The sequence below is a fragment of the Microtus oregoni genome, unplaced genomic scaffold (genome assembly GCF_018167655.1).
Source record: "Microtus oregoni isolate MIOR12 unplaced genomic scaffold, Mior012 000011F_ref0000422, whole genome shotgun sequence".
Lineage (NCBI taxonomy): Eukaryota > Metazoa > Chordata > Mammalia > Rodentia > Cricetidae > Microtus > Microtus oregoni.
In genome coordinates, this window is record NW_024543070.1 from 47,598,243 (window position 1) to 47,625,259 (window position 27,017).

At 45.0% G+C, this 27,017-nt stretch overlaps 1 protein-coding gene across 6 annotated transcripts in view; it reads right to left on the reverse strand.

Annotated features, from left to right (window-relative positions):
• Nucleotides 1-27,017, reverse strand: part of LOC121453299 (BDNF/NT-3 growth factors receptor) — a 328,350-nt gene that overhangs the window by 291,152 nt on the left and 10,181 nt on the right. For all 6 annotated transcript variants that reach the window (XM_041659956.1, XM_041659957.1, XM_041659958.1 and 3 more), the window contains exons 3-4: nucleotides 1,917-1,991; nucleotides 1,736-1,807 (exon numbers count right to left, since the gene is read on the reverse strand). In XM_041659956.1, coding sequence (XP_041515890.1) covers nucleotides 1,736-1,807; nucleotides 1,917-1,991 — 147 coding nt within the window. The remainder of the gene's footprint in view (nucleotides 1-1,735; nucleotides 1,808-1,916; nucleotides 1,992-27,017) is intronic.

Here is a 27,017-nt window from a genome sequence, read left to right on the forward strand (position 1 = left end):
TAGACCAATTATTGGCTCCTGGCTTGTAGGCTAGTAAGGAAGCTATATAGAATATCTACCTCTTTTTAGTGTCCTATCTTAAGACCACATCAAGAGGCAGGAGCATAACTTTATGGCTATGCAAGCGAGAACACCATTAAAATTGTTCTCTCACATAGCAACACACAAAAGAAAGACACGCGGGGCTATCAATAGAATTACAATTAGCCATGGCCCTCTGTTCATATTATAATGGGAGCATCAATCCCCCAAGGAATCAGACAACGCACAATGAAACTGCTGAGTGATTCGGGTCTAAGGTCATCTGTAATGAAAATTCGAAAACTTAACTGTCAAGGTCATTAATTACTTCTGAGAGGTGGCAGTGGGACATTTTTCCATTCTCACCCTGCTGTCATGCCTGTGCCACCAAGGGCTACCAACACATCAGGTTTGCCCCCAACAAACCAATCCAGACAGGCTGGCAAGAAGTGTTTCAAGAAAAAAAAAAGTGTTTTAAAATGTGCCCAGAGTTTTATTCCGGTTTTGCAGAATGTTTTATATCTTAGAAAGTGACTTCATTATTCCTGTCACATATAAAATATGAACTCATGATAATGACTTTATGAAATTAAGGTCTTCAGTAAAATCAACACATCTCCACAGAGCACCCAGGCAGTCTGATCCAAGACAATGAATTCTTTAATAACCGGCATGGAAACCATCCTGGGAACTGTTTTCCCCAGGGAGGGGGAAGGGGCAGATGTTACAAGATGATAGCGATAGCAGAGAGTTTATCTCCCTTATTCCTGTCTTAGGAACACGGTGAAGAGCTGGCCCGCAGGTAGGTCACACAGCTCCCTCAGACTGGGTTTTTGTCTGTGTACTGGGGATACAGACATTGCTCTGTGCAAGTAAAATGCCCAGGTGAGACCCAGCGGGTAAAAGGCCAACTAACGGTGAAATGCAAGAGACTTTGGTCAGCAAGAACTCTGATGACAGCCCTCCAGCAAAAGACTGATTCCACCCAAAGCTCACAGTGTGAGGGAATCCGAATCGGGGGAGGGACCATGACATTTTTGTCTTGAGGGTCATCTGTTTGATAGGCTATCTCAGGAAGCGCAGAATTTGTTGACTTAACTGGTAGCAGTGAGGGGCTTACCAGAAAACCATATAATAACTCTTATTTGCGCATTTTCAATGGATTCCAGTCAACAAAATACCAACATGACTCGGGGCAAAGCAGCTCCTACTACTAAGAGTCATCTGGACTGTTAGCATAGTCAGTGATTGATTTCCTTTCCTCTATTTTTATCAATCCATGGCACATGCTGCTGAGAAAATGGAGGCTCAAATGGTCCTATTATAAGGGAAAAAGCATTAGTAATTTTTATTTCCTTAAGCCATCCAAGGCCAAGTCAGCGTCTTGATTACTTAGCTTGATGTCTTCCAGGGAGTGTGTCTTATTCCAAAGAAAAGAATCAAGACCTTTGTACAAGGACATCGTTTTCACATCAGAGTCCTTGCCGTTGGCCCAGAGCTCTGTCCAAGATGGAAATGGCCCAGAAATTCACAAAAGGGAATGAACAGGCTGTTCTAAGCACCCCCAAAGCCATTCTGAAATCAAACACAATCAAAGCTAACGCTCCTAAGCTGCTATCAGGGCGATGCTAACTACCAAAGGGAAGGCTGGGGCTGGCGAAGGAGGAAGATAAACAAGGGTGAGAAAATACTGGACAAATGGCTGGCTACTCACACGTGCTGCAGGTTGCTGTTTTTCAGAAAGGCTTTGTACGCCACAAATTTTAATCCGGAATCCACGATTGTCCTACAGAAACCACATAATGGCATTCACATTAGAACTAACCAGCAAGCTGCCTACCTGACCACAGCAGAACGTAAGAAGAGTCTGAGGTAAGGATGCAGTGAGTACTCACAGGTTTTTCAGCCCCACATAAGCTTCCACGTCATCTTCGTTGATGATCTCTAACCTTTTCTGATTTGCGATGAAACTGTAACAGAGCAGAAAGGAAATATGGGTGACTCAGAATGCTGATGCTCACATGGAATGATGGGTAACTTCCATGTCACCTTACCAAGGTGGCCAAGGAGTCCCCTACGCAACACCTCTATATAACACAATAGCTACAGTCTTCCTTTGGCATCGTTGGTTCTTTGAGAATTTGGTCCAATTTATTTTGATCATATCACCCCCATTCTTCCAGCTACCCCTAGATCCAGCCCCAGTCCTTTCTTCCTAGGGAAGGCAATAGTCAAAATGACTGGATTTCACCATCCCTGGCCAGCTCACCAAGGGTCTCATTGTGTGTCACTTTCCTGCCTAAAAATTTCAGTCCCCCTCCCCTTGTAAAGGCACCACCACTGGGCTGGGCGAAGGCGGAACGAAGGCGGAACGTGTCCTGAAGTGGAAGAAAGGTTGCATGCCTGTTTCTGCGCATTCCAGGAGACACAGTCATTTCCCCCTACTAAAACATGAAGTGCACTCCCGCCACCCCCCACTTCTCCCTCCTGTTCTTCTCTTGGCCAGCGTTCTCTCCTTCTGCCTTTGTCAGCAACAAGTCCAATAGCTCCTTTGATGAACCACATTCCACAAGCCCCAGGTGGCCCTAGTGAAGTCTCTGTAGGAAACTGTCCTTCCTCCCCAGCCCACAAGGCTTCTAAATATAGGAGTTAACTAAGGACTCTTGCTAATGACAGAGAATAATAGTCCCTTGGCCATGATGATTGGCTGAGAGATGTGCACATGACCTCAGGGAGACCAGTGAAACTAATCCTTAAGATTTAACGCTATGACAGATCTCTGTGAGTTCAAGGCCAGCCTGGTCTACAGAGCTAGTTCCAGGACAGGAACCAAAAGCTACGGAGAAACCCTGTCTCGAAAAAAAAAAAAAAAAGATTTAACGCTATGAATCTTGGGAGAGAGGTGTTGGGTCTTTCTCATTCTCTGGACTCATAAAGGAAGAATGATACTAGCCTAGGGCTTCGGATGGGCAAATCCACCACAAGAAAGGGGCCATCCAAGAATGAAGTCAACAAGAAGTGCGCTAATGAGACAAAGAAATGAACAGTCCCATCAAACTACCACTGGGTCTTTGAATCAAGCCAGTTCTAAAGCTAGATATTACTCAACTAGTTTGATCTGGACTTCTGTCATGTGCAATCGATAAAGTTGCCAATAGTGCAAACATGCAGCTATTAAAATTACTATCCTGGAGGTTTTTGTGCTCTGTGTTCTATGACAGCTGTGTAAGAACCCATCTCTATAGCCTTAGGTCACAGCCTCTTTGAAAACAGAATTGATTCTATAATTCATAATATGCACCATAGTTCCTAGGTTATCCTTAAGCAAAGGAGGTAGTACACAGAGTATGGATGGATAGATATAGATAGATAGATAGATAGATAGATAGATAGATAGATAGATAGATAGATGGATGATGATGATGATGATGAATTGGAGGATACTGGTAGGTAGATGGATGGATGAATGGGATGATGGATGATAGCTGGCTTGTGTATGTATGTATGTATGTATGTATGTATGTATGGATGGATGATGGAAGGATAGATAGGAAACAGTTGCAGTTACAAAAGTACTACAGAAGCTATGATTGGGTAAATTTTACTTTGTCATTTTTGAAAAATATTAAGATGCATAACATTTTAATTAATACCATAAAATCAAACATACAACTCTTCTATTAACAATGAGTTAAAATGGAATAAATGTCTTGAATAATGAGACACAAGAGCCCCCAGTATCTCTGGGTCTCTACCGAACGGAGAAAAGACAACAATAAGATGGATGGTAAGAACTTGGACAAACAAGGGCTGAGGGGAGGGTAAAGAACTTGCTGTGCAGGCATGAGACACTGAGTTTGTCTCTAGAACCCATATAAAAGTTGGGGGTATGCACCTGTAACCCTAATTCTACGGGTATGGAGATGAGCAAATCCCATGGGCAACAGAGAAGGACATTTAAAGTTGAGCTCTGGCCTGCACACAACCACACAGAGGTAAGAATGCCCTTACACATATGTACAGATGGAACACACACAGATGCACACACTTCACACACACACACACACACACACACACACATCCATAAGAAGAAAGGGGAAACATAATTAGGGCACGTTAAAATTAAAATTGAATGACTGAGTGTATAAGTTACACCAATATCAAAATCATTTTAAAAGGAGCCATACAAACACAACATCAAAAACCCAGCCTCCAAAACAGAAGGTCAACCGCTTCTCAAGCTCCAGATTCTTAACCCAAGACCAGCCTCTTCCCAGGACACAAGACAGGAGTGATGTCGCTAATGGCAATCCCTTCCCCCACCCATCAGCCACAGATCAAGGAAATATATTAAGACTTGAACCGAATGCTCCATTTTTGACATCAAGTTTTTATGAAATGTTTCAAAATCATCACATTTTGGAGACATTTTTCCAAGAATTTCATAGCACTAACGTTTTCAGTAAGACCACAGTGACCTCATTCTTTTCGGTGAGTAAGCTGCACTGAGGCCTGGATTCCAGACCTGCTGAGTATTTTTAGCATCTTTCTGCCACAGCAGCAGGAAAAGAAGAATCGGTGGGGGAGACCTCTCTGGAGTTGACACTGGAGCAGCAGACAAGCTCACCTGCCAGTGTGTACCTGAGGTAGCCTGTGTGGTCCTTCTGAACCCCTTGGCTGCAGTAGGTCTTCATCCCGCCTCTACCAGGCCAGGGAGATCAATGCTATGGGCGGGGTGAGAACCCACTACACTCTACGTCTTCTTTCCTTTCCACAGGGATCAGCACTGAATCCACCTGAGAAGACAAACGCCCACCACACCAGGAGGGTATCTAAGCAGCATCGAGGGCCGAAACATTTATCTTTACTTCAGCCTTTCTTTGAGTTGTTTGTACCATACTTAAACATTTATTTCACTTTAACCCGCTATTTAGATTATACATGACCCAATGGTGCTCAGGAAAGCACAATGAGCAGAAAGAGGGCAGAGACGAGATGCCAGCGAGGTGAAGAATTGAGGTGTAAAAAGCATCCACTTGACTGGGCATGACGGTGCACACCTTTAATCCCAGCACTTGGGGAAGGTGGATCTTTGTGAGTCTGAGACCAGTCTGGTCTACTGAGTGAGTTCCAGGACAGTTAGAGCGACACAGTGAGAACCTGTCTCAAACAAGGCAAAACAGACAAGCAAAAACAAAACAAAAAAATACAGACTTGTGAGCAGAGTTATATTTTTGTTTTTAAGGTTTTTGGTTGCAAATCCTTAAGAAAACAAGAAGACCAAGCTTGTCAATGGATGATAAATGCACTCTACTCACGAGAAAGCAAGCAGCCCAGTGAAAGATGATTATTCTTGGATCTAACAACAGATCGGTTTTTCTGAAAACCACTCAAAGGCCATGCAACATTATCAGAAATGGCCATGGAGAGTGAAGAAAGGGATGCTGGGAACACAGCTCTGTTCAGAGGAAACTGACCCCAAGGTTGCTCCTGGTTCTTATCTAAGCCCAGAAGTCCACAACCTGCTGGTAACTATACATTATTCCTGCCATCTACCCCTAAGAAACTCTGTTTGGACCTGAGGATATGACTCGGCAGCCAAGAGCACAGACTGTTCTTGCTGAAAACTCAGGCTCAATTCCCAGCACCCACATCCTGGCCTACAACTGTCTGGAACTCCATTTCAGAGCATCTAGTGCCCTCTTCTGGCCTCTGTCGGTACTGCATGCACCTGGAGCACAGACATCCATGCAGGCAAAAAACACTCACACACATAAAGTAAAAATAAAAAAGTCTAAAAAAGAGAGAGAAAGGAGATTCTGCTTAGTTACCACCAAGTGAGGAATCCTAAGTAGAAGGGAAGCCAGTGAGGCTAACAGGCAAGCCACAGAGGAAAACGAGAGTGGCCAGGAGCCGCATGGGAAGCTGCTCACCCATAGGATTATGAAACCCACAAACAAAAGCAACGCTGCCCTGTCTCTCCATCCCCACTAGGTTGATCAGGTATTTAATATCTGGCACTGACTCGTGGCTAACGACGTAGGGAATTTCCTCACACCGTTGGGAAGGGTGTGACCTGGAATACTCACTCTGAAGGGCACAGTGCCAGCATTCTGCAACACTAGAAACTGGTACCATTTGAGGTCCAACGATCCTACTTGTAGGCATCACCCAAGAGAAATTCTTACACGTAAGCACAAGAGAGCAGATGCAGAATTGTTCATATGGGCGGTGTGTTGTTGCTTTCTTGGGATTACAGCACTCAGGAAGGAGGTGGTTTCCAGTTCAAAACTACCCTGAATTATATAGGGAGAGTTTATCTAAAGACTAGGAGGAGGAATTTTAAGATAATCAAGAGGATATTACAATAGAATCAAAAGCTAGAAAATGTGCACCCATAAAGATATCAGGAACTTTAAAAAGCAAAATATACTAAATACATAATTGAACTGTATCTAAGCAGAAAGAGATCTCTACGCAAAGTTATAAAAGCATCAAAATTATGTACTCAGATATACACACGAAAGAATTTACTTAAAAGCTTAACGTATTGCCAGTGTTTGCAGTACACGTGCAAAGTGTAGGGAACTGAGGCGAGAAAGGGAGAAAGAACAAAGTGTTAAATGGTTTATCTGGTGGAATTGAAATTCTATTTCTTTTTATAAGGAGAAAAGGTTTGCAAGAGAAGAGTCGAAAGATGCAGCTCGATTCTTGACCAGTGAGCAGCAGAAGTTATCTCGTGGATATTTGCTTCACCGGGGGGAATGGAAAGGGGAGAGGACTGGCTGGAGGGAAGAGGGAAGAAAAGAACCCAAACAAAAGAGAAAGAAGGAAGGAAAAGAAACAGGGATAGGGAGGAGAACCAGAGACAGCCACAGAGTCAAATGACTGTAGGAAGTCTGGGCCAGGGCTTCTCTAGGCCTCAGCAGGCCCACCCAGCTGAGCTCAGGTTTCTAGGTCCACAGATGATCCCCTGTCAGTCAGGGCCCAGAGCTTCTAGGCAGAAACAGAAGACAAACGCCTTGCCCTACCTACTGGCGACTTACACCTAGCTACCAAAGGTTTTGGAGTTCTGCTGTCTCCTGGACAGACCCTCCAGCAAGTCTACCTTGAGACCTCTCCCCAGTGCTCCTGGGAAAAGCTGTGGGGCCCTAAGGAGTCTTTAAGAACAGTAGGTCTCTGCCTCAGAGAGGGCCTTCGCTCCCAAGGAAGCATAGAAAAGGCCAGGAATTTGGCCGAGGACTGTGAGAGCTTTCTCCATGACAACCCCCAGCTTCTCTGACCCTGGCCTAGGATTCTAGAAAGTTCCGGACCCGGGGCCTTTCTGGCCCAGGGCCTCCTTCCAACCCTGCCCCACGGAACTTCACAGGAGGCCAGCCAGCAGAATAGTTTCTTCACAGAAAAAATCCAGGCTTCCTCCCACTGCCCTGCAAAGGGTGACTTCCTTCGTGCAGGCAGGCTAACAGCCACCTTGTAATCACTGTGAGAGATCGGACAGTCAAACAGTTAAAGAGCCCTCTGGACTCTCACCCCTCCTGCACATCAGCAACCCTTCAGAAATCACGATTGGCATTGCTGGCCTTGCAGGTGCCAGCAACAAACCTTCCTCAAGCCCAGGTCACATTTCCATCCCTTATATGTGAGCCTTGTTCTTGCCACTCTTTCTCACATCTCCGCTGCACCCCAGCTATATTCTGCGGCCCTAAAAATCAGATCCCATAGACTGGGCTATCAGAGAGGCTCCAGGTCTGTAGCACTCCTTAAGCAGCATGGGCAACACCCAAACTGCCCTTTCCAATAGGAGCACTTTGAGCCCACCCATGGCGAGCGCTCACTGCACTCTAAAGTGTGATTTAAGACTTAGAGAGGTGGTTTTATATTTCTACTATCCCACCTGACACCCCCAGCTAAACTGTTAACTCCCCAAGGACAGGGTGCCCGATTTGTCATATATATGGCCATTCCCCAGCAGAGAGTAAATGTCCATGAAATGTCTCTCTCAGTGTAGACAGACAGACACAGTCCATCTGGAGAAGTTAGACACACTTGCATGGTGGTGTGCAGGAAGACTGAACGAAGATCTGACAGATAACAAAGCAAGTCGTGGAGAAGTCAAGGAAACAAAGCAAACAGAAGGCGGGTGGCCATTTCAAAAGGAGAATTTATTCGATCTGAAAGTGACTTTAGGGTCTGGAGAGACAACTCAGCAGCTGACAGCACCTGCTGCGGCTGCAGAGGACCTGAGGCTGATTCCCAGCACCTGCATAGTCACAACCATCTGTAACTCCAGGCCAGGGGTCTGAAGGTGTCTTCTGGTGTTGTAATAGGGAGCGGCGGGCTGCCTCCCCGGCACCCGGCCGCCCGCATGGCTAGCTTATGCCCCGAAATAATTACACGGAAACTGCATTCTTTTAAACACTGCCTGGCCCATTAGTTCCAGCCTCCTCTTATTGGCTAGCTCTTACATATTGATCTAACCCATTTCTAATAATCTGTGTAGCCCACGAGCTGGTTTACCAGGGAAGATCTTAACCTGCATCTGTCTGGAGTGGGAGAATCATGACAACTCCTGACTCAGCTTCTTTCTCCCAGCATTCTGTTCTGTCTACTCTGCCTACCTAATTTTCTGTCCTATCAGAGGCCAAGCAATTTCTTTATTACTTAACCAATGAAACAACAGATAGAAAGATGACCCTCCTCCATCATTCTGGTCTCTGTAGGCACCTGGTCCACGTGTGCTACACTTGTTATAAACATGCAAACACAGCTCTCACATACATAAAACAAGCAAATTTAATCTAAGAAAATTTTTAAGTGAAATTGTATTACTAACATGCAACGGATTCAAAACAACTACGTATTTATTTTTAATGATAACAGATGACTATTTACTAGCCTCCGAATACACAGTCTCAGGCAGGAGTCTGCTGAAGGAATCTGAGATTGAAAATGGGCTCTAGCCACTCCGCTTGAGAGAGGAGAGTGGATGCTCTCAGACAGGCAGGCCTCCCTACCGCAGAGCTTGATAAGCTACACATAGAAGGGTCTTGGCAGAGATGCATGCACCAGAGACAAGGAAGGAGCCACAGGACAGACTGGCAATGCACATATGTACATACGTACATATGAGTGACGACAGCTTAGCTGGAGGAAGGGCATTGATGTCAAGCCTTGAAAGGCGGCAGACAACTCAAATACAAGTGCCTTCTATAGTGTCCCTTACACTGTCTCTGGTGCTCTCCCGTCTCAACTTCACGTTTTAGGCCTTTACTAAGATGTTTTCCTGAGGGTAAAGAATTTCCTCCCTGTGGGCTTAACAAGAAGGTGGGTTTTGAGAAATGAAGGTTGTAGCATTCAGAAAACTCCCTAGGAACGGCTTTGAACTGAAGGTTTCCTGGACAGGGTCCTCCTCACATCGGAAGTGATTTCACATTTGCTCTTCAGCCTATCAAATGATCCCACTAGGAAGTCTCCCAGGCACAAGAAGTGGCCCTGGGCAGCTTTCCTCTAATAAACACTAGCTTAAAACTGTACAGCTCAAAAGTATGAGTTCCTCATGTCCAGATACCTGCCGCCTCACCTCCAAATTGGTAGGCGAGAGACAGAGCTGCTTAAGGTAGGTTAAGGGCTATAAGTGTGGTTCTCTCCCCCGCCCCCCGTCCCCCGCCCTGCACACCCTCCCTGTACTAGGAGATAGGAAATTACCCTTCATTTTCACATGGTGCCAACCTCTGAGCACTGAGGCTTCCAAGGGCAACTCCCAGGCCCTGGAATGTATGGGAAACGGTGCATGGTGTGGTCTAAGAGCGAAGCAGGGGGTGTTGGTTCCACTTTGTGTTAGTACCATGGCCTGGGGAAAGGGCCCTGCAGTGGCTTTTCATTTGTAATTTAATAAATAAAGCTTGCCCCAAGATCAGAGAGTAAAACAGCCGCACTGGTCAGCCTTACAGACCCGGCAGTGGTGACACATCCCTTTAATCCCAGTAGCCACACTAGTTGCCCTAGAAACCGGAAGGTGCACGCCTTTAATCCCAGTGGTGCAAATCTTTAATCTCAGCCCTAGAGAGGATTATAAAACGGGAGGAGACAGCTCTCAGTTACAGTCTCATTCTGAGATTCCTGGAGGCAGGATCGCCATTTCAGACTGAGGTAGAGATAAGAGCCAGTGGATGGCTATTTAGCCTTTCTGGTCTTCAGGTTGAACCCCAAATTCTATCCCTGATATTTTATTAATTGTGCTTCAGGGCCTATGTTCAGTTTCCTTGTCAGAGTTGGAAAATGCCACTAACCACCACATGAAGAAAATAGTTCCTACATGAAGCCCTCCCTTAGGGCTGCCTATTCTAATGAGTGGTCACTGAGGCCGGGTACCTGTCCTCGTGACTGACAACCTGCTAAGTTTAATCACAACGCCTCCAGTGCTTACATCTGTGGAAGAGGCACAGGGACTGCACAGTGTTTCAGTCCTCTTCAAGGTACAAACTATGAAAAAAGTTCCCCCAAGTAATTATGGGCAAAAAATTACCCTCTTCATTTTTCCTGAGAGTTTGGAGAGCCTTGAGCTTGTCTGTGTCTGCCAGCAGGAGCTTCCCAACAAAGAACAGCACCATTAGTCATCCGAAAACTTAGCTGGAGGGGTAGCATAAGGTCTACATAAAACACATCAGCATCAACCAGGAAAATACAAATTATCTGAATTATTACATTGTCTCCCATGCAGATTTAAGGCTGAAATCTAGCCAACAAGGGATGTGCTACGTCCTAGAAATGGGATACACGGTCGCAGCAAGCCACATGGTCTAGACTTCTTTCTGGTGCTGTGATCAAAACACAGAGCAGAAGCAGGAAAGGGCAGGAAAGGGTTCATTGCATCTTGGAGGTCACAGCCCATCATTTAAGGATGTCTGGGCAGGAACTGAAGCAGGAACCACGGAGCAATGCTGCTTGCTCACTCGTTCCCTGCCTTTCTCATTGGCTCACTCTTAGCTAACTTTCTTGTACAGCCCAGGACCACCTCCATAGGGGGTGATGCTGCCCACAGTGGACTGGTGCTATTCACATGGACTGGATCCTCCTGTATCAATTAACAATCAAAGCAACCCCCACAGACATGCCCACAGGCTAATCTGATTGAGGGAATTCCTCATCTGAGGCTTTCCACCCAGGTGACTCTAGGCTGTGCCAAACTGATGATTAAAACTAACTAGGGTGCCATGTCTTATCCTGATCTGCCCAACACAGCATGTTTTTCTCTTTTCTCCTTTAATGTTTTATTAGTCACTAATATTTTGAAATTTACGTATTTTAGAATCTGAATCTCCCTCTTCTCTCAAACACACACAAAAATAAATAAAATAATAAAATAAAATGAAGACCCAGAGGACGGGGAAACTACTCCAGTACCCCATCCTTAGCGCGTGAGCTAATCATGTGGGTGCCACCTCTAGGCATCTGAGTGTATTTCTGCTTGAGCTTTGCTACTCCTTCACTGCCTCCTGGGAAAGTTTTATGCTACTGGTATTAGTCTGGCTTTTAACCTCCTCTGGGACATTATTGCCGCATACACTCTATCTTGTCGGGCATTGCCTAGAGATCCCTAAAATGAGCCCCGTCCAATACAATGGCACAGAAAGGACAGCAAACACCCCACTTTAAAAACAACAAGCAAATACTTCCTGTTACAATATGGTTCTGAAATTCCTGCAAAGGCCAAATGCAAAAGGTGGGTTCTATGGCTTGTGTGCCTGCTAGGAGGTGGTGCAAGCCTGGGAGGCGGAGCGCAGTTGGAGGAAGCCAGACCCCAGGGACAGCAGCATCCGGAGCATCCCTACTCCACACACCATCTTGCTCTCTTCCCACCGTGGGTCACAGACAAAGTAACCTTTGCTCCTTTATGACTTCATCACCTCAGGCATTGTGTCCCAGCAAGAGAAAACTGATTAATACACTTTTGTTTCCTCCAGAACATCTAGAAACTTCCTAATTGCTAAAAAGAAATGGACAATAATCATAGCCAAACAGAATTTAGTGCTTCGTGTGATGGTGAATAATTCCCAGAGGGAGAAAAAAGTAGATTCTTTGTGCTAATTTTTAAGGCTCTGGGAGATGTATTTAACCTCACTGGGCTTTGTCCCCGGCGAGTCACAGTAGCCTAGCACAGCCAATGGGAAGACATCGCTCATCAGGTACCGTCACACAGACTATGACCACACACGGACAAAATGGTCCTGATGCTAAATGATTAGCAAAAAAAGTTACTTCAGTTTCTGGTTAGGTCAGCATATTTATTTAGGACAAGTGATTCATTGGGAAATTATGTGAAGCATAAGTGAGCTTATTTGGTGATTTGGGGTGCAGTTCGCAGCTAATTCGTCCTGGCAGGTGTACCAGGGAACCAGTCCTTTCAGCTTGGGGGCACCACAGGAGCCCGAGAGAGCCTTCCTATGGCTGGAAAAGCTGTCGGTCACAGCTGCTCACGACAGCCAAAGTCAACTCTGGGGCTCCACCATTGCTCCAGATTCTGGGGATGTCACGTTGCTGCTTCCCAGCATGCCTGGGTCTGCTTGCTGGCTCCTTTGCAGCTCATCTTCGTGTGCAGGCAGGTGGCTTCCACCTGGATGAGCAGGCAGGCTGGGCTGCTCAGTCTCTGTAAAAAGATGTCAGTCCCACCATCTGCTTGTCTGGTTTGCAAGAATAGACTAGAATCTGGCCTTATTTTACCACAGAGAGAAAAAATTTCTAGGCTCTAGTCAGAGGAGGCAACCTCGAAGCAACACAGGAGAGCTTCTTTCAGAGCACGGCTCACTAAAGAACAGGCCATGACGGGAGCATGAGGTTATAACACGCATGACCCTAGTCGGCAGTGGCGGGAGTGTAAAGTTATAACATATATGACCTCAAGTGGGCAGCAACAGGAGTCTAAGGTTAAAGCATGTGTGACCCCAAGTGAGCAGTGTTGTAAGTCTAAGGTTATAACATGTATGACCCCGAGTGGGCAGTGAAGGGAGTCTAAGCTTACAACAGTATGACCCCCTCAACAGGCAGTGATGGGAGTCTAAAGTTATAACACGTATGACCCCGAGTGGGCAGTGTTGTAAGTCTAAGGTTATAACATGTATGGCCCCGAGTGGGCAGTGATGGGAGTCTAAGCTTCAACAGTATGACCCCCCAAGCAGGCAGTGAAGGGAGTCTAAGCTTACAACAGTATGACCCCCAAGCAGGCAGTGGTGGGCGTCTAAAGACCCCGAGTGGGCAGTGATGGGCGTCTGAGGTTATAACACGCATGGCCCCTGGAGAACAAACTCCCCATCCTCTTTAACCTCTGCAGACTCCATGCCACTGCCATGTCCCCAGCTTTCTCCAGAAGGAGCTGAAATGGACCCATGGATCTCTGTAAACTCTGGGCGCTGGGTCACTCGTTGTCCTTGTGAAGAAATCCGGCTGAGCTGCGCTCCTGCAGGATTAGGAGGCGTCTCCTTCCTAATGAGGTCTTCTTTTCACTGCCAGGAAGCTGAGGACAATTGCTGGACTCAGCCGTCGTAACTAATCCAAGCATCTGGGGTAGACGGCGTTCTGATCTCTCTCTCATCTTTAATCCCCTATTTCCTCTTATTTTTACCCCGTTAATTTATTACGCAAAATTATCGTCATCAGCTTTTCAAACTAGTGAGGAATTGTCTTGTTGTGCTTCTAATATTTATTCATTAAAAAAATATGTGACCATCACATATAATTGCTTGATCTCACAGTAAGATGATCTTACAGAAAAAAATACTGATAAAAAATGAAAATTTCACCAAAAGTGGTGACACACACCTTTCATCCCAGCACTTAGGAGGCAGAGGCAGGTCAGTCTCTGTGAGTTCAAGCCAGTCAGGTCTACCTGGAGAGTTCCAGGTCTACCAGGGTTACATTGTGAAATCTTGTCTCAATTTTTTTTTCTTAAAACTTTGATCACATGCATGAATTGTATTTTTAAATGCTTTCTCTTCTCTCTGCTACTTCAGGTAAACCATTGTGTCACTGACGATTCCCGAGGAAGAAATGCCAGTGAAGAGACCAGGCTGGAGAAACCTGGCAGCGCTTCAGCCGGTGTGCACCCCGGCAGAGAAGCTCTAGAAGCTGCGGGCCAGACAAGTCACTCCACACAGACAGACGCTGGGAACTGGGAGGCAGCTATGCTCACCACTATACCACCAATGCCCACTGACGCTGGAAACTGAAATCCCTGCCCAGCTTCCTAGGTCAAGTGCAGCAGACAGAGAGAGTGGGCAGTGGGGGAAACAGCAAAGGAGAAGGGTGCAAACAGGGAGGATTCAGATCTCTATGAGGGTCTGTGCCTGTGTGGCACAGGCTTGTGGCTAGAGGTTGTAAGGGTAGGGGCAAAGGACGGCTGCAGTGCCCACGGCACTCCCGGTTTTCCCGCCAGAGCGTCACCTTCCATGTTAACATCTCATCATGTCTATAGAAGACAGAAGATCGCTTTCTTTGGAATCCAGTTACAAGCATGCTAGTGTGAGTGATCCCACATGTTAGAGGCTGCTGTGTGACCGTGACGTGGGGAATGTGAGGTGCAAGAAGACGGACGGTGTCTGCAGCTTTTAAACAGATCTGTTACAAAACCCCTTATTCACGGAACATGGTTATATAAAGACCACCCTTCTGAGCTAGCTGGATCACTCCACAGCAAGGAGAAGGGTTGCTGCCGAGAGATCTGAGAGCATGCACGGATCTGGCTGATGTGCACGGCCAGGATTGCAGACAGCAAAGACCTCTGGAAATGGATACTGGGATGGCACAACACACGGATGTGCAAAATGCCAGTCGACCAAATGGTCAAAATGCTACAAGTGCATATATTTTGTAGAAGCCTTGCAATGGAAATATATTAACTGGGGTAAATTGGAGTGTAGACTGTTTACTTCTAGTGTCCAGAAGAACAGTTAGAAACCTGCTGAATAAAGTGGGCAGGTCTACTACACATGCAACAACTGTAGAAAATAACTGTGACCTGAGTATCAGTGGTTAAATCTGCCTCCTGCCTGCTCAGCACATAGACGGTCAATATCCCAAACAGCTAAGCACACCGAGCTAGATGAGACTACTGAGCAAACCAGCCAGAGGCTTTCCACCGTGCAATAATGGGACGGATGCCACTCCTTCAAGTCTGCGCTCCCAACCACAGCACTTGTTCAATGCCAAGGTCAAGGGAAATCCTTTTGCTTTATTTCAGATCTTCCTCAGACTCACAAAACCCACCACAAAATTCAGTTGAGGACAGACAGTCAAAACCTGAGAGGAACGGGTAAACTGAGCCAAGCACTTTACATGCATCTGTTTAATTCAGCCTCACAACATCCTACAAGAAAGGTCTTGTGGTTACCCCCTTGTCCAGATGAAGAAGCAGAAACGTAGGAAGAGAAGCAATGGGTGCAAAGTGGCAGGGGTTGCTTGCCCGCTTCCTCGAGTACCTAGGAACACACTCTTCCTTACAGCAGTGACCACACCCGGAGAATGTGGGAAGGAGCCTGAGTAGCTGCTTGCCCATGCCACCTGAACCAATTGGCTTTTGATTAAAATATCCCCCAAAAAATCTTCACCTCAGTCAGAATGGCTGCCTTCAAGAATCTGACAACAAATGGGGGAAGAAGAGCCCTCATCCCTGGGAGTGGGTTGCAAGTTAATGCACCCATTGCAGAAGTCAGTTTCCTCAAAGAATAAAAATAAGATTTCCACATGACCGAGCTCTTCCACCTTCTGGGCATATACTCAAGAGCTTTATATCCTACCAGAGATACTTGTACATCCGTGTTTACTGCAGCTCCATCTAAGATGGCGAGGAAACGGAACAACCTACATGCCCATCACCAGGAGAATGGAGAATGAAAACTTGGCTACATATAAAATGGAATATTATTCAGCTCTGAAGAAAAATAAAATCAGAAAATTTGCAAAAATAAAGAGATAGACTCAGAATGTATAATATCAATTTAAGGCCGCCCAATCTACAAAAGGAAAAGGAAGCTTGTTCTCCCCCAGATGAGGATCCCAGCCTGTGACATATTGTGCTCGTGTGGTATAGTAGAACACTTGGAAATAACAGTAACAAGGGCGACAAAGGTGACAGGAAGGGTGGAGTGCAGGGAAAAGACACTTGAATCCAAAAGAGGGCGGAAAGGAAATCATTTTTCTGGTTTTAACTCTGTTGTGTTTCTTCTCTTTAGTGGTGAATAAGCGCATCAAACTGCATTTTGACAGTGACTGTGTAAAGTCCAAGGGGAGCTCACAGCTTCAGGATGGCCATTCCAACCACATAGAAGATGCGAAGAGTTGGAGCCTGGGCAAGGGTCTGAGTGCCTTCCTTACCCTGCCTGTGCAATGCTTATAGAAGTTACTGGTTGTAATTATCTACAAAGAGAAGAAAAATGATGAGAAAGGGAGCCTTTCATAGCATTAGGGTTCTCCTAGGATAGAAAGCAAGTAGGGGAGGAGAAGAAGAGTAGAACCCACATCCTGTGCCCATGCTGCCCTTGCTGGGAACGTGGCGGCTCACCATGGGTCACATCCCTGCAGAGTAAGGAGAGGCTCTGCCATGAAGGAGTGTGAGCAGCATGGTGAGCCCACTGCATGCTCTCAGGACACACACCCCATGATGATGCTGTTCTAGAGCATTCTCCCAGCTCAGTACCACAGAGACACCTGTTAAACAAGCTGTCTACAGGCCCTTGGCTCTGGGGCATGGCCTGGGCAGTTCGAAGGTTCTCCCTCTGTGTTCTTTCACCAGGTTCCTCTACCTGAGGTGGAGAGGGGAACAAGGGACAAGAGAAGGCTCTTCCCTGAGTCATATACTCACTTCTTGGCCAGGTAAAAAACATCAGATCTACCTCTGGGGCCTATAGAGGTCTATTTCTTTGTGTCTAACCTCCCCATGGTAAACTGTGCCAAGCGTTTGCAGATCCCTAGCCATGATGGTGTGGAGAGAGGCTCTTCTATGTAGTGTACAGGAAATCACTAGATTTGTTGGTGCATTCTGTGTAAGGTCCCAGGAGTTGTTGAGAGATGGGTAGGGTGGTCCAACTAGGAAAAAAAAACGAAGGTTTTATTTGTGCCTTCCAAGTGGGTTAAAGGTGTGGTAGGAACTGGCCTATCTCATTACCCAGAATCTAGAAAAATAACAAAGAAGACATGCTTAAAATACATTTGTTGACTAGCTAAAACGGGAATTGACAGTCAGGCAGCAGTGATACACATCTTTGATCCCAGCACCCAGGAGGCAGAGGCAGGTGAATCTCGGTGACCTTGAGGCCAGCCTGGTCTACAGAGTGAGTTCCAGGACATCCAGGGCTACACAGAGGAACCCTGACTTGAAAAAGCTAAAAGAGAGACTGTCCTAGCTTAAACATGCATATATACATATCCTAATATATATATCCTAATATATCCATATTATTACATATCATAATATCCTAATATATACATATATTATTATATATTATACATATATGCATTATATATAAAACATGTGACATTGTATATTGTATCTCCTAATATATACTATTATATATTATCATATAATATATTACATATTGTACTTATATTATATGTTGTACATATATCCTAATATGTACATATGTTATTTTATATCATACACATATGCAGTATATGTACAATGTATTATATGTCCTAATATATAGGTATTATTATATATTATACATATATCCTAATATGTACATATATATCATATGTGTGTTCTAATATATCCATAGGAAAAAGACAGCTCAGTCATAAAAATGCCCACCTCTTTTTGAACTGGACATGAATGAATATAAAATGGAATAAACAGAAATACTGGCTCCACCAATTCTAAGGTGGGCTGAGCAAGTGATAAAACCAGCACCGAGGCTCCAGGAGAGAATGTTATTTGTTTGCTTATTTTTTGTTTTGTTTTCTGTCAAGAGAGAAAATCCTCAAATGAATAAATAAGATAACTAAAGAGCTAAATTCCAGAGAGAAGTTTCCTTGACTCACCGTGAGACCTGTGACTCTATCAAAATGATATCAGAGGTCAGCATTACAGTCAGTTTCATAATGATGCCCATTCCTTTTGAAATTCTTAACTTCCCAAACCCATGGGGATTCTAAATATATATAAGTAGATATTTACATGTAAATATATAGCGTTCTATAAACATAAACAAATCGATGTTATTTAACTCACGGAGGAATTATCTGTTTGGATCTTTCAACACCATCTGTTCACCTATAGATCCCTCCACTCTATTTCTAGAAGCTTCCCAATCTCATATGGCAATGATATTATGATCAGTGCTACAAACAACTATAAAAAATTTCTCAGATGCAAAACGGTGTTGATTGCCGCAAATGCAAATGAAGCCCCATGCAACGTCCACAGCATTAGCCTGATGCATCTTGGCTGCAAAGCACAAACACGTACACTATCAGGTAGGGTGTTAACCTGTCCCTAGCAGTGTATAGTTCTGCTCTGAACGTTTGCTGTTCTTGGAGAAAAGTGAACAACCTCTGCCATCTGTGCCACAAGGAGCATAAATCACGTCCGAGCTCTCATTCCAGCATCACCTTACATGTGAAGCCCCATGCGTGCAGCTCAAGGAAAGCTGCAATTAATTGATCCATGAGGCTCTCTGCTATTGGCTGTTACACGACACAGCAGACACGGCTCTGCATCATCTCACACTTGTGCACTGGATCAAATGTCTTCCCTGCATTCATCTCTGCTCCTTCTGCGTCTCTCTCCATCTGCAGTCCCTTATCCTCCCATCTCGTCCCTGTCATCTTTCTTGTTTAATAAGCGTTCATCTGCCCCCACCAAATCTTGACCTTTTGCCCTTCTGCAATCAATTGGTCTCTTGCCGCACAAAGCTAATAATGTGCATTTTAATTCTGTGAAGATTATTTGCATAAATAAAGACCATAACCTAATGACTTTAGAAAAATCACATCTAGAGATGTACATATTGATGACTAAGAAACCAATTCGAATATTCTTACTTGGAATCCTAAAGTATAGATGATAGATAGATAGATAGATAGATAGATAGATAGATAGATAGGTGATAGATGATAGATAGATAGATAGATGATAGATAGATAATAGATAGATAGATAATAGATAGATAGATAGATAGATAGATAAATGATAGAGAAATGAGAAGATAGACAGATAGATAGATAGATGATAGACAGACAGACAGACAGATAGAGATAGGTTATAGATGGATGATACATGAATAGACAGCAGATTCACGAGTGCATCCCCTCCTTTGTGTCCAGCGTGTTAAGAAAGAGCAGAAACAAGATGCACCATCACCACGCGCACAGTTATCATGTACCTTGGCTCACGTAGCTTATACCCTACTAGGGTATATAGCAAGTACACAGCGTGCCCTGGAGATGCCATGTGACCTTCACGTGACTGCGACCCATGACGGTCCTGCAGGAGCAGGGGAGGGTGTGGCCTAAATGTTAGAAGAAATCTGGAGACTTAAAAGATAAGGAGGGGTCAGCTAGGAGTAGAAGGCAGGGAACAGGGAGATGCTTCAGGCCATGGGGCAGCCAGTAGGCACTGAGAGTAGGTGAGAAGACAACTTGGTGCAGAAGCAGCAGAGTCGCCGTGTCTCTGTACTAAATACTAAAGGACCGACAATCAAATAGCCAGGCCAGAAAGACGGCACCGAGTCGAGGACACGGAGCTTCTCTGGCTTATAATGGAGATGTTGTGTGCAGGGTAAGGGATAGTGAGGGTTTCATTCTTCTACACGTAGACAGCCACTTTCCCCAGCACTACTTGTAGAAGTAACTCAGTGTGCGAATGATACAGACTTCACACCTGAACCGCTGTACCAACCACGATGGAAGAGTCTTCCTCCACATCTTTAAGACTAGGGATGTGACACCTGTGACGTGGTCTACTCTCGTGGCATCAGGCCCAAAAGAAAGACCTCCTTGGTCCCTAGTGATAGATTTTATGTCTTTAGTGGGGGATTCTGAGGCCCTGGACACAGGCCAAGAAGGAAGGGTGTGATCTTCAGGTAGGTATCCCCTGTGGTCCATGGAGACTTTCCTCACTTCACGTGTATGAACATAGCGGAGATGTGCCAAGTGAATGCCTGCAAGCTGCCCAGGATATTCCTCAGAGCTGAGGACCTGTGGACCAGCTGGTCACTGAGGTTCAAGAGGGGAGACAGATCTAGAACAGGGTAAATAAGGGGTATTGCCCTGGCAAGTTTTGTGTCAACTGACTCAAGATAGAACCACTTGGAAAGAGGAAAGCTCAAATGACAAAATGCCCCTAACATATTGGCCTGTGGGCATTTTTTTCATTGCTATTCACAGGGGAGGGTCAAGTTCACTATGAGAAGTACCACTCCTGGGCTGGTGGTGGGTCTGGGTTCTATAGGAAAGTAGGCTGGGCAAACCATAGGAGCAAGCCAGTAAGCAGCCCTCCTCCATGGTCTTTGCTTCAGTTCCTGCCTCCAGTTTCCACCCTGACTTTTCCTTAGTGATGGACTGTGATGTGCAAGTGTAAGCTAAAATAAACCCTTCCCTCCTCCGAATGCATTTGGTGTGTGGTGTTTATCACTACAATAGAAACCCTAACTAAGACAGGTGTATTTCCTGAGAGTATCCCGTGGGGCTACCAGGCTGTTTAGGCAGCTTCGAAGCAAACAGAGTGGTGCACACAGCTCAGATAGCATTCTAGCTTACACACATTAGGTGAAAACAACCGAGATTCAGTACAGTGGGTACAAACAGACGTATCTGCGTCTGTGCTATGAGCACAGCAGACTATTTCCGGAAGGAGGAACAGACTGAGATGAGAGAGGAGTTGCCTTGGAAAGGGACCGAGAGACCCAAGATTGCAGCACCAGTAGAAGAGAAACCAACGCTTCAGAAGACGCCCGTTCACACTGCTCGCCTTGTTTACAAGGTTCAGTGTTACTTTCTTAAAGTTAATCACCAATCAAATCACATATAACAAAATTAATGCAGTTCAGAGAAAATACATGAAATCACCCTGAGGCACTCAAAGGTTCTGGGACTTTAGAAAGGACAAATGTGCCCATGAGAGTTAGCCCTGGGCAGTGAGTGAAGGAGAGGGGGAGGGAGTATCTGTCAGGGGATCCACCTGGCCATGCCCTGATGGAGATGGAGCCTCCACCAAACTTAGCCTGGTGCTGCCAAACATCTTAACTATACAATTAAATGCTCCGGGCTCTGATTCCAAGATCACTGAGCAAGCTTTCAGCCATAATTTATTCTTCTTTAGAAATAAGCTTGTGTAGAAAGAGATTCTTGTGCTGATCTCTGTGATCTATCTCATGAAATAATCATGTGAACTCTTTATATCGCAATATGACAACCAAGAAGGATGGAGGAGTGGAGGGGGGTGGGGAGACCATCATCTTTAAAAATGAGAGTCCCAGAGAAACTATTAGCAGAAGCATGACAAAAATCAACATTTTGAAAAGGCCAGTGCCACTCCCATGTCCATTCTGGCCTCCAGAGCTACATATGCCTAAAGTGGGTAAGGAGGCAGGCATGCAGGCTAGGGGCTATCACAGTATTGGAAGGAAAAGATGACAGGGATAGAGGCTAAATTGTTTTAAATTAAGTATTTATCCGATATGTGTTTTCCCTCTCAGACTGTAAGCTCCCAAAAGGAGATGAGGTCAGCCTTTCTCAGCACATCCCAAGTATTTAGCACAGCATCTGACACAGGTAAAAGCCCAGTAAATATTTTTTAAAAAGAAGGTGTGGGTAAGGAAAGAGGAAACAAAATGGACAGGAGAGCTAATGAGAAAAGATTATGTTTGTTTAAGAAACATTTGAGTTGACAAGGTTAACTCAAAAAAATCAGTAGTCCTCCTTTACACTGATGATAAATGGACTGAGAAAGAAATCAGAGAAATATCAATCTTCACAATATCCAGAAATAGAATAAAATATCTCAGAGTAACTCTAACCAAACAAGTGGAAGACTTGTATGACAAGAACTTTAAACCTTTGAAGAAAGAAATTGAAGAAGATACCAGAAAATGGAAAGATCTCCCATGCTCTTGGGTAGGTAGAATTAACATAGTAAAAATGGCAATCTTACCAAAAGCAATCTACAGATTCAATGCAATGCCCATCAAAATCCCAGCAAAATTCTTCACAGACCTCAAAAAACCAATACTCAACTTCATATGGAAAAGCAAAAAACTCAGGATAGCCAAAACAATGCTGTACAATAAAGGAACTTCTGGAGGCATCACAATCCCTGACTTCTAACTCTACTACAGAGCTACAGTACTGAAAACAGCCTGGTATTGGCATAAGAACAGATAGGAGGACCAGTGGAACTGAAGCAAAGACCCAGATATCAATCCACACACCTACGAACACCTAACTTTTGACAAAGAAGCAAAAAATACAAAATGGAAAAAAGAAAGCATATTCAACAAATGGTGCTGGCATAACTGGATATCAACATGGAGAAGAATGAAAATAGACCCATATCTATCACCGTTCACAAAACTCAAGTCCAAATCAAAGACCTCAACATAAAGCCAACCATGCAGAACCTCATAAAAGAGAAAGTGGGCACAGGAGACTACTTCCTAATATAACCCCAGTAGCACAGACACTGAGAAAAACAATTAATAAATGGGACCTCCTGAAACCGAGAGGCTTCTGTAAAGCAAAGAACATGGTCAATAAGACAAAACACCAGCCTACAGAATAGGAGAAGATCTTCACTAACCTCACATCAGACAGAGGGCTGATCTCAAAAATATACAAAGAACTCAAGAAACTGATCATCAAAAGAACAAATAATCCAATAAAAAAAATGGGGTACAGACCTAAACAGAGAACTCTCAATAGAGGAATCTAAAATGGCTGACAGATACTTAAGGAAATGCTCAACAACCTTAGTCATTAGAGAAATGCAAATCAAAACAACTCTGAGATTCCATCTTACACCTGTAAGAATAGCCAAGATCAAAAACACTGATTACAACTTATGCTGGAGAGGTTGCGGGGAAAAGGGAACACTTCTGCATTGCTGGTGGGAATGCAAGCTGGGACAACCCCTTTGGATGTCAGTGTGGCAATTTCTCAGAAAATTAGGAAACAACCTTCCTCAAGACCCAGTAATACCACTTTTGGGTATATATCCAAAGGATGCTCAATCGTGCCACAAGGACATGAGCTCAACTATGTTGATAGCAGCATTGTTCATTATAGCCAAAACCTGGAAACAACCTAAATGCCCCTCAACTGAAGAATAGATAAGAAAAATGTGGTATATTTACACAATGGAATACTACACAGCAGAAAAAAATGACATCTTGAAGTTTGTGGGCAAATGGATGGAACTAGAAAACATCATATCAAGTGAGGTAACCCAGACCCAGAAAGGCAAATATCATATGTACCCACTTATAAGTGGCTTTTAGACATAAAACAAAGAAAAACAAGCCTACAATTCACAATCTCAGAGAACCTAGACAGCAAAGAGGACCCTAAGAGAAACATACATGGATCTAATCTACATGGGAAGTAGAAAAAGACAAGATTTCCTGAGTAAATTGGGAGCATGGGGACCTTTGGAGCGGGTAAAAGAAGAGGGGGGAGGAAGGGAGGGAAGCAGAGAAAAATATATAGCTCAATAAAAACAATAAAAAAAGAAAAAAACAAAAGGAATTAAGCTCAAAAAAAGGGAAAGAAATGCTTGAGTTGAGCTGATAAAAGAATGACTACAGGAATGTAAAGGAAGAGAGACCCAGGTTTCTGGCCTGTGATCCCAAGTGGGTGTGGCATCATCTGTCAAGGGTAGGGGACCCTGCAGATGGTTTAGGGACACTGACCATGAATTTAATTTGTAAGTGCTGAGTGCCATACACTATTGCATATCCAGAGGGAGTGTTCAGTAACACTGAGCTCACAGACCCAAAGATGATCACTAAAAGTTCGTGAGAACGTGGATGAGATTTCATTAGCATGAAGAAGGCAGCCGATGCTGTGCCTGAGGATGGAGCACCCCAGGAACAGACGCATCTGTGGTCAAAACTTCAGGGATATCAACTTTTAATGGAGAACTAGAAGATGAATCCACAAGAAAGGCCCAAGGGCAGCAGCTAGAGATAGAACACCATGTGACCCATGACCCAGGGGAAAAGTGTTTCAAGAAGGAAATGGCAACAAAGCCATGTTCTTCTAGGATGTCCCCAGATCAGGGCAGAGTGTTACAGTTTAAGAATTTCCATCAGGAAGGTTGTGGAGAGGGCAGGGGTGGAGAGACACATATGACAGCAGATTAGATCAGTTTTGAGATCCAACTTTGGTGGGGCAGGATTCTTAGCATGTTTAGCTGCACTATACTGTCCCCAACAACACCTGGGGAGACTCTTTAGCCCTAATAAAAGAGTTTAATGAGTGGGAAGCTATGATTTGATCCTTGTTGATGTGGTGTCCTCCATCATCATCCTCACAGAAGGTAACCAAAGAGACAAGTGAGCTAGGAACTCTCCAAAGCCTCATCCACAGTAGACCAGACGTGTCAAAAATGCCATCAATAAACATAGAGCAGCGAGATTAGATATCAACACTTGAGCTAGCTAGAGTAAGCACTCAAAATTCAGGACGATAGTACATGTTCAGTCAGAATGTTATCTCTCTCTGGGAGGGGTCAGAGGATCCCAATTATCTTGGTGAGGATCCACAGGAAGGACACTGTCCAGTGCAACAGAGAGCTGACTTGAGGGTGACTTGGAGAAAGCCTACACAACAGAATCCTGTTACCTAGCCACCCACAGTACCACAACAGGCTCTGTTAAATAAGAAGGAGAACCCAAAGAAAAACATATAGGCATCCTCCTGAATATTAACCTTCATCAGGCGATGAAAGGAGACAGAGACAGAGACCCACATTGGAGCACCGGACAAAAATCTCAAGGTCCAAATCAGGAGCAGAAGGAGAGAGAGCATAAGCAAGGAACTCAGGACCACAAGGGGTGCACCCACACACTGAGACAATGGGGATGTTCTATCGGGAACTCACCAAGGCCAGCTGGCCTGGGTCTGAAAAAGCCTGGGATAAAACCGGACTCACTGAACATAGCAGACAATGAGGACTACTGAGAACTCAAGAACAATGGCAATGGGTTTTTGATCCTACTGCACGTACTGGCTTTGTGGGAGCCTAGGCAGTTTGGATGCTCACCTTACTAGACCTGGATGGAGGTGGGTGGTCCTTGGACTTCCCACAGGGCAGGGAACCCTGATTGCTCTTTGGGCTGACGAGGGAGGGGGACTTGATTGGGGGAGGGGGAGGGAAATGGGAGGCGGTGGCGGGGAAGAGACAGAAATCTTTAATAAATAAATAAATAAATAAAAATAAAAAGACTAAATATCAGAACAAGAAAAGGAAGTGCCGGTGTATGGCTGACAGATCAGAAGCAAGAGTCTTTTAGGGGTTATCATCCATCTAAGTCCCTACTTCTAGGTTCAACATTGAAGCTGTTAAGAGTCAGATGGTCACAGCATCCCAGACCCAATGTTGCTTTGATGAACCCAGGATTCTGAAGGGTCCAGACCGTCTCACTCCCTCTTATAGTTTCAACATGCCTTGGAGGTTGCTTTCTCTGCTGTAACAAACACACCTGAGGCTGAGCAGATTTTGTTTGCAGATCTCCAAAGCCAAGTGCTTGGCAAAAGTGACTGCATGGTATCTGGTGAGGTCTCATGACGGCCATGCAGAACAGAACTGGAGGAGACATGGGGACATGTCTTACAGCAACCCACTTTCATTGTAATGAAAACAAGGAAACATGCCACCTGACTCACTCCCCCAACCAGAGTACCTCCAAAAACCCTCAGTTCATTCGTGAGCTACAGGCCCCATGGTCTATTCAGCTCTCACTAGGTTCTGCCTCTAAGACCCCACCGATTCTCTATAACATACATGGGGACTGAGGTTCCAGCACAAGGACCCTTGAGGTCAGACCTCATGCAAAGGTTGTCAAAATCCAAATACCATCTTCCTGTAGAGGGCTCCTTCTACTTAGACCAGGCTCTGTTACCCATTTTCTGTGTTAACTTCATTCAGCCCAAGTCCAGCTGGAAGAATGGTGATCTTCTATGCAGGAAGAGCGACAAAGCAAGATTCCTCCCAATCCATTAGCATTTGCCACCAGATCCCCACTGTGTGTGTGTGTGTGTGTGTGTGTGTGTGTGTGTGTCTGTCTGTCTGTCTGTCTGTCTATCTGTGTCGTTCTTTCTGTGTCCTGGGAACATGAGGAGGGGATGAAAAGTACCACAGACATAAGAAGGAGTTGCAAAGCCACAAAGGAACGTGCCAAAGCACCCAGGTGTTCTTGTCAGCTTGGACTGCTACAGAGTGTGAGCGAATAAGTCATTTTTGACAACAGAAGTTTATTGCTCATAGTCTGAAGGCTGGCAAGGCCAAGAGCAAGGTCCCAGCAGATGCTGTGTCTAATGGGGCCTATTTATCACATGTGGCACCTTCTATATGTGTCTTCACATTGTAGAGAGAACAGCTGAGCTCTCAAAAGTCTCTTTCTAAATGGTGCTCATTCTGTTCACAAAGGGTCTGCCACCTCCTGGCATCACTGTTTCAGGGATTCAATGTCAACATCTAAATCTAGGGGTGGGCATAAGCATCCGGTCATAGGACAAGGGATACGAAACCTCCTGTGGCACCAGAGAGGAGGTCCTCAGACACCTTTGAAGTGACACTGGATCCAACTGAACAGTAACTGCGTTTGGTTGGCTTGTTTGGGGTTTTCTCTTCGGTTGACTGGTTGTGTGGGTGGGGGAATTTAGGCAGTTTGTCGATGGGCTGGGCAGTTGGATGGGTGGGTGGCTGGTTGGGTGGGTGGCTGTGTGGTTGTGTGGGTGGGGGTGATTGAGACAGATTGTCGGTGGACTGGGTAGTTGGATAGGTGGGTGGC